The 13,243-nt window shown below is 47.0% G+C and overlaps 1 protein-coding gene across 1 annotated transcript in view; it reads right to left on the bottom strand.

Moving 5' to 3' along the window:
* The window catches only part of pkhd1l1.1 (PKHD1 like 1, tandem duplicate 1), a 258,831-nt gene that overhangs the window by 57,312 nt on the left and 188,276 nt on the right, over positions 1–13,243 (bottom strand). Inside the window, exons 55-59 of the mRNA XM_068032692.1 lie at positions 6,482–6,611; positions 5,638–5,756; positions 4,153–4,282; positions 2,740–2,910; positions 786–889 (exon numbers count right to left, since the gene is read on the bottom strand). Of these exons, the coding sequence (XP_067888793.1) occupies positions 786–889; positions 2,740–2,910; positions 4,153–4,282; positions 5,638–5,756; positions 6,482–6,611 (654 nt within the window). The remainder of the gene's footprint in view (positions 1–785; positions 890–2,739; positions 2,911–4,152; positions 4,283–5,637; positions 5,757–6,481; positions 6,612–13,243) is intronic.

Raw genomic sequence — 13,243 nt, 5'->3', positions numbered from 1 at the left:
TTGTCTGTTACAATTCCAAGTAGTTTCTTTGGAAGCACAAAAAATCTGCAGCTCTCAGCTTACTTTCTAAAGGACAACTCCCATCTTTGCAACTGGCTTCAAGCCCCCCCCCCCCCCCGAGTCTTCTTATAAAACTGAACCCTAAGCTCCAATCACATGTCCCTGGTAAAAAAAAAAGACTGCTCTGTTAACCTGGTTCTGACTTCCTAGGACATTAAAGTTTTTAGTTTCGTTTTCAAACCGGGGTCTGTCTAAAAAAAAAAAGACACTTTTTGACTCCAAAGTCACAGCACCCAACAGGTCAGCGACACAGAACGCAGTCCACACATGAGCACTCCATCACAAGTGTTCCCCAAGGGAAGAGTGCGAAGATCCAAAAACAATGGCAAGGGGTAAATTTTACAATGAGCGTTCTCTCAAGGTCAAAGGAAAATCAACGTAACAGCAGTGAACTGCAATTTAAAAAAAAACACCTAATGCAAGCGTTTTGCCATTGGCACACATCACTGAAATGAAACAGTGTAGATTAACCCTTTTGAGTGTTGAATATCTTGTTAGGACTTGCACGTTTGTTAACTGCCAAGAATGTATTTTCTGCAGAGCTTCGAGTGACAGGGTATCGGGAAATCTGACGTAAAGTTCGATGTAGCTGGGGTTCACAGTTGCAGATAGCATGCACTGTGCCTGAACACCCATCCTGAGGAACTCATCAAAATGCAAACCCGGAAAATTAATCTACGTTTAAAAAAAAAACACGACCTGCTCAAAAAAATACTTCCGCAAACCTGTCCAAGATTGAGAAAAGCCACAGAGTATCGTGGGTCAAAGTAATCTTGATAACCCTTCTGCCCGCTGTGATGGAATTCAACATCCTCTATTCTGGCGTAACCTACAAAACAAACAAAAACAACAAAAAATTAAAACTAAAAGATTTTCAACTGCAGTCTGGGAATCAATGCTGATCACTCAGAGAAATAGCACGTGCAGTTGTGGGGCTGCTGCTGCACTATCAGACGGTGTAATTTAAAACAAAATCCTTCCCTGGTTTAACATTAAAAGAAGTTAAAGAGAAAGCCTCTCAACTTATCTCTAAAAACTCAGTGAAAACAGTCGAGGAATTTCAGATCAATGTGTTAACCTGGTCATTACCAAGATCACTGTGTGCAATTTCAACACAGGAGTGTTTGTGGGATTAACAGGATGGGTAGCCTGGTCACCCACCAACTCCCGCTTCGGACAGAAGTCTCATTTCTCCCCCTTGGACCCAGACTGTATCTGGACAATTTATTCATGAAGATCAAATTGTAATACTTAGGGGTGTGGTAGCGCAGTGGTTAACTGAACTAGTAATCCAGAGGCCTGGACTAATGATCCGGAGTCAAGAGTTTAAATCTCACGATGACAGCTGAGGAGTTTAAACTCAATTATTTAGATAAATCTGGAATAAAAAGCTCGTCTCAGTAATGATGACCATGAAACGACAACATTTTCATAAAACCCCACCTGATTTCCTTCAGGAAGGAAATCTGCCGTCCTTACCCAGCCTGGCCTACGTGTGACTCCAGACTCTCAGCAACGTAGTTGACTTAACTGCCCTCTGAAATTGCCTAGCAGCTACTCAGTGGCATCGAACTGCTAAAATAAAATGATAACAACCCTCTTCCTAACAGCACTGTGGGTGTACCTACACCACATGGGCTGCAGTAGTTCAAGGCAGCGGCTCACCACCACCTTCTCAAGGGCAGTTAGGGATGGGCAATAAATGCTGGCCTGGCCAGTGACACCCACATACCATGAACCAATAAAAAATGTATGGTTACATACTGACCTCAAGTGACCCCAGTGGTATGTGTATCCCCCTCAAGTGACCCTCAAAGCTTTTATTTCGGATAAGTGATGAACTTATATAACTACATTAATTACAATTGTGACAGTCTGTTACGAACATCTCATAGAAAAACAGGAAGCAGGAAGTATAACAGCTGTTAATGTGGGTTCTTTTTATTTGAAAACAAAACAGATTTATAGAGAATGTTTCTTTTAGTTAATCACTGCTTTTGCTTGGTATGTTCAGTTAAAAATATTCTTTCCTGACCCTCTGTTGAGGCTTCATAATTTTGTAATATAAAGATTTGGAAAATGCAACCATTATGGACTTTTGAGTGTTTTATGAAGTTTTTTCTATGGAACGTTATTGAAGACAATACATACAATGAGTTGGGGGGCAATGCACTAATAGTGCACACTTAGTACACACCGGGACAGTACATCAGGAAATCACCCACCCCCCAGCCTGTGATTTTCAGAGCATTCATTTTAATCTGCAGGAGCGTTATGCTTAAATACTTAAATGCAGGAACATAAAAATTGCATAATCCACCTATGTTCACATGCCTTAGGGTACATTCCTGGTACCCCCAAATCATTTCCAATTCCCCTGGTCGTGGAATTCCTCTCAGTAATCCCGGATTGCAGGACAAGCCCCGGCTTTTCTAGTACCTGCCTCTCCGGTGGTCTACAAACCCTGGGACCTCACCTCAAAGTGCTCTGGGAATCTTTGCCCTTACCCACTATGCTGACAGATCCCAGTCTCAGCGGATAAGCCAGCATCCCGGGTACAACAACCTTCCTGCCCTTATAAAGCTTCACGCACACCAGGAGCAATGTCACGAGAGATCTTATGGAATATATTTGTACAGCTTCTTTTGGAGGTTAAACGAGAAAAAAATAAAGACATACCTTGGTACTCTAGGTCATCATAAAAGGAGCTGACTAGCACTCGTGCTCCGAACAATTCCTCTGCCCAGCCGGGATGATCATGGCCCGTGATCTTGATGTTTCTACTGAGCAGGCCAATGTCTGCCGCCAAGGTGTAACTCTGGCCACTTCCCTTCACTTCATGTGTTTCAGCTTGAATAAAAGCAACAAACCACTATTCAGACTGATCCATGGACATGGAGACAGCTTTTGCTAAACATCTCACTCAAAAGAGATCACACCAATCTGTAAATGTGTTGCTGCTTTCAATTATCTTATTAGAATAACAAATTTGATGACAAAAACTATTAGAACTCTTCCCTTATGGAGTCCAAGCATAATTTGCATTAATTTACATTTGTGAATACAATGCGTGCATAGTATTTTTGAGAATGCATTACCCTTTCGGTTCCTCCCCTCGCCATTCAGTTTCCATTCTAGTGAAGGCCCTAGGGATGTTTTGACTGTATTAAAGGCTGTATATAAATGCAAGTTGTTGTTGTTGAGGCTATATGCCCCCAGATATGGTGGGTCACTGACCTACTCTTGGGCCTTCAGCTCACCTTGTCATGAATTGCATGAGGGATCCTAATGATTACTCATGAGGTCCCTTGAACCAAAATTGGTAACTTGTTCCAGTGAGGGATGGCTTACCTCTGTAAGGATAAAGGCGAGCATCCCATCCATTAGATCAGTCACTTTCCTCCTCAGACACTTATGCTGAACTTGCATGGAGCCTTACTTAGGCCACGCTTGGAGTATTGTGAACAGTTCTGGTCTCCATATTACAAATAGGATATAGAGGCACTGGAGAGGGTGCAGAAAAGATTTACAAGGATGATACCAGAATATCAGGAAAGAATTAACAGGCTGGGTCTCTTTTCTCTTGAAAAGAGAAGGCTGAGAGGGTGACCTGTTAAAAGTCTTTAAAATTATGCAAGGATTTGAGGGAGTGGGTACAGAGAGAATGTTTCCACTTGGGAAGAGAAAAACTAGAGGCTATCAATATAATATAGTCACCAAGAAATTCAGTCGGGAATTCAGGAGAAACTTCTTTACCCAGAGAGTGGTGAGAATGTGGAACTCGCTATCACAGGGAGTGGTTGAAGTGAATAGTGTAAATACATTTAAGGGGAAGCCAGACAGGCATATGTGGGATAAGGGAATAGAGGGTTACAATGATGGATTTAGATGAGGAAAGATGGGAGGAGGCTCAAGTGGAGCATAAACGCTGGCACTGACTGGTTGGACCGAATGGCCTGTTTCTGTGCTGTAAGTTCCATGTAATTCTCTATGATTCCCTGTCCCAAGGTTAATTTGCAACAGAGGGTGTCCAGATCTCAATTCCGACAGCACCAAGGAACCTGATAGAATGTCCAATCAGCCAGCACCTACCGATGTGTGTATATGAAAGTGGTTCATTCAAGACCAATGTCCTTCTATCAAAGGAGACAGAGATGATTGTCTTGGTTTCTGTCTGTTTATAACTGTAGCTGGTTGTTGTCACTAAGATCTCATCACCTTCCTGTACAAAATGAAATTCAGTCAGCTGGTTTCATCCAGAAAGATTTGAACCATCAGATAAACGAGATTTCATTTACAAATTCCCCTTTATCCTGGTTTAAGTGGAGCGTTGCCCCCAACCATCACCCGAATGTTACAACGTAAATCCAGGCAGAAGCTGCAATTGATTTAAACATTAGCCCCCACAACTGGGCAGAGCAGAGGATATTGCACCCTTCTCAGAGTCTGCCTCTGTCCTGACGAAATGTTATTTGGGGGGGCGGGTGGGGGGGGGGGGGGGGGGGGGGGGGGGAGGGGGGGGTAAGTAGAAAGCTCAAGGACTTGCTGTAGGTACATGGGGGAGAACAACAGCTCCTTTTCGCAGAAGGGATACACAGGCAGTAGCTTGGGGAGGAAGCGGAGGTGGGTGGCAGGGAGCAGGGTGCTAGTTCATCACCCCCCCCACCCCCCCCGAAGGATCAGGGTGTATAGAGTGACCAGCTCCAATCCCGTCTCCATGGAAAATGAACACTAATTTTTGGGGATACAGGCACGGATCTGGCTCTCGGCCCCACTTCCACTCCTTTCAGACTAGGCACGTTCCGATGAGACCAGGCATCCAATAGCTCTCCTCGGTGCAGGAATTCCCAACTTAGTAAAGTCCCAACCCCGGGGCTGGATTTTGGGCTCCCGCCGGGGCTGGGACCAGAGGAGGGAGGGGTGGGGCCTAAAATTAGCCCCGTCAGGTGGTGTGCCTGTTCCCAGGCTCCATCTTGCCTCCGGCCCATCATTGTGAAGGGAAGATCAGGGCTGGCAGAGCTACCCGCCCACACACGGCCCAATTGAGACCAATTAAAAGGTCGACTGAAGGCTTCCAATCGGCCTCCAGGTTTCTGCAGGTGGCGGGGGCCACTTTCAGTGCCTGGAGGTAGTCTCCCAGCAATTAAAAAATCGATTCAGCAGCCAGGCCGCCCTGTAGGGGGGATTCCCCTCCCCACCAGCGGTGCCCTGGCTGCTGAATCGATTTATTAGTTAAATATTTGAAAAAGTTGAAGAGAGGACACTTTCTGATTTTGCTGTTCAGTTTTGAGAGCCCACCCACAGTCCTCAACTGGATGGAGAACCTGTCTCCAAGGCCAATTACCAAGGGGCCTCTGTGCAAATCCCAAAGAGTGATTGTTTCCCCCGGCGGGATGGGGGGTTTGGGGCACAACCACTGGTACCCATCCCCGGAGTAAAAATCCAGCCCCTGGTCTCTCTCCCCCCCCCCCCCCCCCCACACCACCTATCCTTGCAGAAGTGAGCAGAGGCCATGACCCACAAAGAATCCATCCCAGAATCATTACAGCTAGGCAACATACAGGGAGTCGCTCATACCTGCCAATCAACAGCTTCTGCCAGAGTTACATTGATGGACCCGGCTGGTGCTGTTAAACCGAGTTTAGTTTTGTAGACCTGATGGGGAATACCATGAAGATCCAGCCCTCCAAACACACCTGCAGCACGAGGAGGAAAAACACAGACATGGCAGTCCCTGACACGAGAAATAAAACTGGGCAACTGCTTCAGAATCAACTGACAAACTCAAAAACAGCTCTAAATACAGCATCTAAAATATACATTTACACCAAAAGTGCAGTGGGACAAGGAGTGAAATTAGGAAGCACTTTGTCTCGCAGAAGGATGTTGGAAATTTAAAAATGCCACCCCCAAAAGGCTTAGGATGTCGGGAAGGTTCAATTAGAGCTTTCAAACGGAGATCGATAGATTTTTGTTGGGTAAGGGTTGCGAGGGATATGGAGAAAAAGCGGGAAAATGGATTTGAGGTACAGATCAACTAGGATCTAGTTGAATGGTGATATAGCATGAGGGGCTGAATGGCCTCCTCCTATGTCCCTACTCCACTCTGTTGGTTTTATATCTGTCAAAGTGGGGTCTAATACCAGATCTGTGACGCTACCATCTCATCATCAATCCTTTGTATCAAAGTGATCCGAATCATAAAGTGAAGGTCAGGGATGGGGAACAGTGGCCTCAGAGGCTGCAGCCTTATCCACTGAAGCAGAAAAGGCAAAGAGCAGATACAACAGCGTTCTAAAAATGAGTGAATTGGGAAGGATTAATTCCTCTGTTTTCTTGCTTCAGAACCTGCACAAGTTCAAAAGTTTCTTTTAACAATTAATCAAAAAGGAATCTGTATAGGCCACCTGCAGTGACTCACCCAACACCTTTGACCCTTGATTCGGTCCGTTTGGTAAAGGCCAGTCTGGAGTCGAATGGTCTCCCCTCAAAACAATTTGCAGCTCCCCTTGGAACGGTTTCTCCTGTGTGCCTGCAATCAGCCTCCCTCCCTGCAAAAAAAAAAACACCGACAGTATTACAGGTGAGGTCAAACATAGGCCGCTCGATACCAGCCCCGACCCAGGGACTGGGGGGCAAGCACAGTGAGAGAGGAGAAAGGAGCAATCACAGGCTTCAGTCCAACCATACTCTCCTGCTCACTCCCTGCACCCTTTCATATACAACCCAGTCTAATCCCACTCACCTGCACCCTTTCATATTCCACCAGTCCAATCCCACTCTCCTATTCACTCCCTGTACCCTTCCATATTCCAACCTGTCTAATCCCACTCTCCTGCTCACTCCCTGTACCCTTCCATATTCCAACCTGTCTAATCCCACTCTCCTGCTCACTCTCAATACCCTTTAATATCCCACCTAGTCTAATCCCACTTTCCTGCTCACTCCCAATACCCATTCATATTCAACCCAGTCAAATCCCACTTTCCTGCTCATTCCCTGAACCTTTAATATCCCACCCAGTCTAATCCCACACTCCTGCTCAGTCCCTGTACCATTTAATATCCCACCCAGTCCAATCCCACTCTCCTATTCACTCCCTGTACCCTTCCATATTCCAACCTGTCTAATCCCACTCTCCTGCTCACTCCCTGTACCCTTCCATATCCCACCCAGTCTAATCCCACACTCCTGCTCACTCCCAGTACCATTTAATATCCCACCCAGTCTAATCCCACTCTCCTGCTCACTCCCAGTACCATTTAATATCCCACCCAGTCTAATCCCACTCTCCTGCTCACTCCCAGTACCATTTAATATCCCACCCAGTCTAATCCCACTCTCCTGCTCACTCCCAGTACCATTTAATATCCCACCCAGTCTAATCCCACTCTCCTGCTCACTCCCAGTACCATTTAATATCCCACCCAGTCTAATCCCACTCTCCTGCTCACTCCCAGTACAATTTAATATCCCACCCAGTCTAATCCCACTCTCCTGCTCACTCCCAGTACCATTTAATATCCCACCCAGTCTAATCTCACTCTCCTGCTCACTCCCAGTACCATTTAATATCCCACCCAGTCTAATCCCACACTCCTGCTCACTCCCAGTACCATTTAATATCCCACCCAGTCTAATCTCACTCTCCTGCCCACTCCCTGTACCATTTAATATCCCACCCAGTCTAATCTCACTCTCCTGCTCACTCCCTGAACCTTTAATATCCCACCCAATCCAATCCCACTCTCCTATTCACTCCCTGTACCCTTCCATATCCCACCCAGTCTAATCCCACTCTCCTGCTCACTCCCTGTACCATTTAATATCCCACCCAGTCTAATCTCACTCTCCTGCCCACTCCCTGTACCATTTAATATCCCACCCAGTCTAATCCCACTCTCCTGCTCACTCCCTGTACCATTTAATATCCCACCCAGTCTAATCTCACTCTCCTGCTCACTCCCTGAACCTTTAATATCCCACCCAGTCTAATCTCACTCTCCTGCTCACTCCCTGTACCATTTAATATCCCACCCAGTCTAATCTCACTCTCCTGCTCACTCCCTGTACCATTTAATATCCCACCCAGTCTAATCTCACTCTCCTGCTCACTCCCTGAACCTTTAATATCCACCCAATCCAATCCCACTCTCCTATTCACTCCCTGTACCCTTCCATATCCCACCCAGTCTAATCCCACACTCCTGCTCACTCCCAGTACCATTTAATATCCCACCCAGTCTAATCCCACTCTCCTGCTCACTCCCTGAACCTTTAATATCCCACCCAATCCAATCCCACTCTCCTATTCACTCCCTGTACCCTTCCATATCCCACCCAGTCTAATCCCACACTCCTGCTCACATCCCAGTACCATTAATATCCCACCCAGTCTAATCTCACACTCCCGCTCACTCCCTGAACCTTTAATATCCCACCCAGTCTAATCCCACTCTCCTGCTCATTCCCTGTACCATTTAATATCCCACCCAGTCTAATCCCACTCTCCTGCTCACTCCCTGTACCATTTAATATCCCACCCAATCCAATCCCACTCTCCTATTCATTCCCTGTACCCTTCCATATTCCAACCTGTCTAATCCCACTCTCCTGCTCACTCCCTGTACCCTTCCATATCCCACCCAGTCTAATCCCACTCTCCTGCTCACTCCCTGTACCCTTCCATATCCCACCCAGTCTAATCCCACTCTCCTGCTCACTCCCTGTACCCTTCCATATCCCACCCAGTCTAATCCCACTCTCCTGCTCACTCCCTGTACCATTTAATATCCCACCCAGTCTAATCCCACACTCCTGCTCACTCCCAGTACCATTTAATATCCCACCCAGTCTAATCCCACACTCCTGCTCACTCCCTGTACCATTTAATATCCCACCCAGTCTAATCCCACACTCCTGCTCACTCCCTGTACCATTTAATATCCCACCCAGTCTAATCCCACACTCCTGCTCACTCCCAGTACCATTTAATATCCCACCCAGTCTAATCCCACTCTCCTGCTCACTCCCTGTACCCTTCCATATCCCACCCAGTCTAATCCCACTCACTCCCTGTACCATTTAATATCCCACCCAGTCTAATCCCACTCTCCTGCTCACTCCCTGTACCATTTAATATCCCACCCAGTCTAATCCCACACTCCTGCTCACTCCCAGTACCATTTAATATCCCACCCAGTCTAATCCCACACTCCTGCTCACTCCCTGTACCATTTAATATCCCACCCAGTCTAATCCCACACTCCTGCTCACTCCCAGTACCATTTAATATCCCACCCAGTCTAATCCCACTCTCCTGCTCACTCCCTGTACCATTTAATATCCCACCCAGTCTAATCCCACTCTCCTGCTCACTCCCTGTACCATTTAATATCCCACCCAGATCTAATCCCACTCTCCTGCTCACTCCCTGTACCATTTAATATCCCACCCAGATCTAATCCCACTCTCCTGCTCACTCCCTGTACCATTTAATATCCCACCCAGTCTAATCCCACTCTCCTGCTCACTCGCTGTACCTTTTAATATCCCACCCAGTCTAATCTCACTCTCCTGCTCACTCCCAGTACCATTTAATATCCCACCCAGTCTAATCCCACTCTCCTGCTCACTCCCTGTACCATTTAATATCCCACCCAGTCTAATCTCACTCTCCTGCTCACTCCCTGTACCATTTAATATCCCACCCAGTCTAATCCCACTCTCCTGCTCACTCCCTGTACCATTTAATATCCCACCCAGTCTAATCCCACACTCCTGCTCACTCCCTGTACCATTTAATATCCCACCCAGTCTAATCCCACTCTCCTGCTCATTCCCTGTACCATTTAATATCCCACCCAGTCTAATCCCACTCTCCTGCTCACTCCCTGTACCATTTAATATCCCACCCAGTCTAATCCCACTCTCCTGCTCACTCCCAGTACCATTTAATATCCCACCCAGTCTAATCCCACTCTCCTGCTCACTCCCAGTACCATTTAATACCCCACCCAGTCTAATCTCACACTCCTGCTCAGTCCCTGTACCATTTAATATCCCACCCAGTCTAATCCCACTCTCCTGCTCACTCCCAGTACCATTTAATATCCCACCCAGTCTAATCCCACTCTCCTGCTCACTCCCTGTACCCTTTAATATCCCACCCAGTCTAATCCCACTCTCCTGCTCACTCCCAGTACCATTTAATATCCCACCCAGTCTAATCCCACTCTCCTGCTCACTCCCAGTACCATTTAATATCCCACCCAGTCTAATCCCACTCTCCTGCTCACTCCCAGTACCATTTAATATCCCACCCAGTCTAATCCCACTCTCCTGCTCACTCCCTGTACCATTTAATACCCCACCCAGTCTAATCTCACACTCCTGCTCAGTCCCTGTACCATTTAATATCCCACCCAGTCTAATCCCACTCTCCTGCTCACTCCCTGTACCATTTAATATCCCACCCAGTCTAATCCCACACTCCTGCTCACTCCCTGTACCATTTAATATCCCACCCAGTCTAATCCCACTCTCCTGCTCACTCGCTGTACCATTTAATACCCCACCCAGTCTAATCTCACACTCCTGCTCAGTCCCTGTACCATTTAATATCCCACCCAGTCTAATCCCACTCTCCTACTCACTCCCTGTACCATTTAATATCCCACCCAGTCTAATCCCACACTCCTGCTCACTCCCAGTACCATTTAATATCCCACCCAGTCTAATCCCACACTCCTGCTCACTCCCTGTACCATTTAATATCCCACCCAGTCTAATCCCACTCTCCTGCTCACTCCCAGTACCATTTAATATCCCACCCAGTCTAATCCCACACTCCTGCTCAGTCCCTGTACCATTTAATATCCCACCCAGTCTAATCCCACTCTCCTGCTCACTCCCTGTACCATTTAATATCCCACCCAGTCTAATCCCACACTCCTGCTCACTCCCAGTACCATTTAATATCCCACCCAGTCTAATCCCACTCTCCCGCTCACTCGCTGTACCATTTAATATCCCACCCAGTCTAATCCCACACTCCTGCTCACTCCCTGTACCATTTAATATCCCACCCAGTCTAATCCCACTCTCCTGCTCACTCGCTGTACCATTTAATATCCCACCCAGTCTAATCCCACTCTCCTGCTCACTCCCTGTACCATTTAATATCCCACCCAGTCTAATCCCACTCTCCTGCTCACTCCCAGTACCATTTAATATCCCACCCAGTCTAATCCCACTCTCCTGCTCACTCCCAGTACCATTTAATATCCCACCCAGTCTAATCCCACTCTCCTGCTCACTCCCAGTACCATTTAATATCCCACCCAGTCTAATCCCACTCTCCTGCTCACTCCCAGTACCATTTAATATCCCACCCAGTCTAATCCCACACTCCTGCTCACTCCCAGTACCATTTAATATCCCACCCAGTCTAATCCCACTCTCCTGCTCACTCCCAGTACCATTTAATATTCCACCCAGTCTAATCTCACTCTCCTGCTCACTCCCTGTACCATTTAATATCCCACCCAGTCTAATCCCACTCTCCTGCTCACTCCCAGTACCATTTAATATCCCACCCAGTCTAATCCCACACTCCTGCTCACTCCCAGTACCATTTAATATCCCACCCAGTCTAATCCCACTCTCCTGCTCACTCCCAGTACCATTTAATATTCCACCCAGTCTAATCTCACTCTCCTGCTCACTCCCTGTACCATTTAATATCCCACCCAGTCTAATCCCACACTCCTGCTCACTCCCAGTACCATTTAATATCCCACCCAGTCTAATCCCACACTCCTGCTCACTCCCAGTACCATTTAATATCCCACCCAGTCTAATCTCACTCTCCTGCTCACTCCCAGTACCATTTAATATCCCACCCAGTCTAATCCCACACTCCTGCTCACTCCCAGTACCATTTAATATCCCACCCAGTCTAATCTCACTCTCCTGCTCACTCCCAGTACCATTTAATACCCCACCCAGTCTAATCCCACACTCCTGCTCACTCCCAGTACCTTTTAATATCCCACCCAGTCTAATCCCACTCTCCTGCTCACTCCCAGTACCATTTAATATCCCACCCAGTCTAATCCCACACTCCTGCTCACTCCCAGTACCTTTTAATATCCCACCCAGTCTAATCCCACACTCCTGCTCACTCCCTGTACCATTTAATATCCCACCCAGTCTAATCCCACTCACTCCCTGTACCATTTAATATCCCACCCAGTCTAATATCACTCTCCTGCTCACTCGCTGTACCTTTTAATACCCCACCCAGTCTAATCCCACACTCCTGCTCACTCCCTGTACCATTTAATATCCCACCCAGTCTAATCCCACTCACTCCCTGTACCATTTAATATCCCACCCAGTCTAATATCACTCTCCTGCTCACTCGCTGTACCTTTTAATACCCCACCCAGTCTAATCCCACACTCCTGCTCACTCCCTGTACCATTTAATATCCCACCCAGTCTAATCCCACTCTCCTGCTCACTCCCAGTACCATTTAATATCCCACCCAGTCTAATCTCACTCTCCTGCTCACTCCCTGTACCATTTAATATCCCACCCAGTCTAATCCCACTCCTGTACATATCTCAGCCAGTCTAATCCTACTCTCCCTCTTGCTTCCCATATCCTTTAATATCCCACCCAGTCAAATCTCACTGCCCTGCTCACTCCCTGCACCCTTCCATATTCCACCCAGTCTAATCCCACTCTCCTGCTCACTCCCTGTAACATTTAATATCCCACCCAGTCTAATCTCACTCTCCTGCTCACTCACTGTAACATTTAATATCCCACCCAGTCTAATCCCACTTTCCTGCTCACTCCCTGTAACATTTAATATCCCACCCAGAATCCCACTTTCCTGCTCACTCCCTGTAACATTTAATATCCCACCCAGTCTAATCCCACTTTCCTGCTCACTCCCTGTAACATTTAATATCCCACGCAGTCTAATCCCACTTTCCTGCTCACTCCCTGTAACATTTAATATCCCACCCAGAATCCCACTTTCCTGCTCACTCCCTGTAACATTTAATATCCTACCCAGTCTAATCCCACTTTCCTGCTCACTCCCTGTAACATTTAATATCCCACCCAGTCTAATCCCACTCTCCTGCTCACTCCCTGTACATATCTCAGC

The sequence above is a fragment of the Heterodontus francisci genome, chromosome 5 (genome assembly GCF_036365525.1).
Source record: "Heterodontus francisci isolate sHetFra1 chromosome 5, sHetFra1.hap1, whole genome shotgun sequence".
NCBI classification, from domain to species: Eukaryota; Metazoa; Chordata; class Chondrichthyes; order Heterodontiformes; family Heterodontidae; genus Heterodontus; species Heterodontus francisci.
Note: the sequence above shows the minus strand (reverse complement) of the source record. Positions and strands in the feature narration are given on the sequence as shown.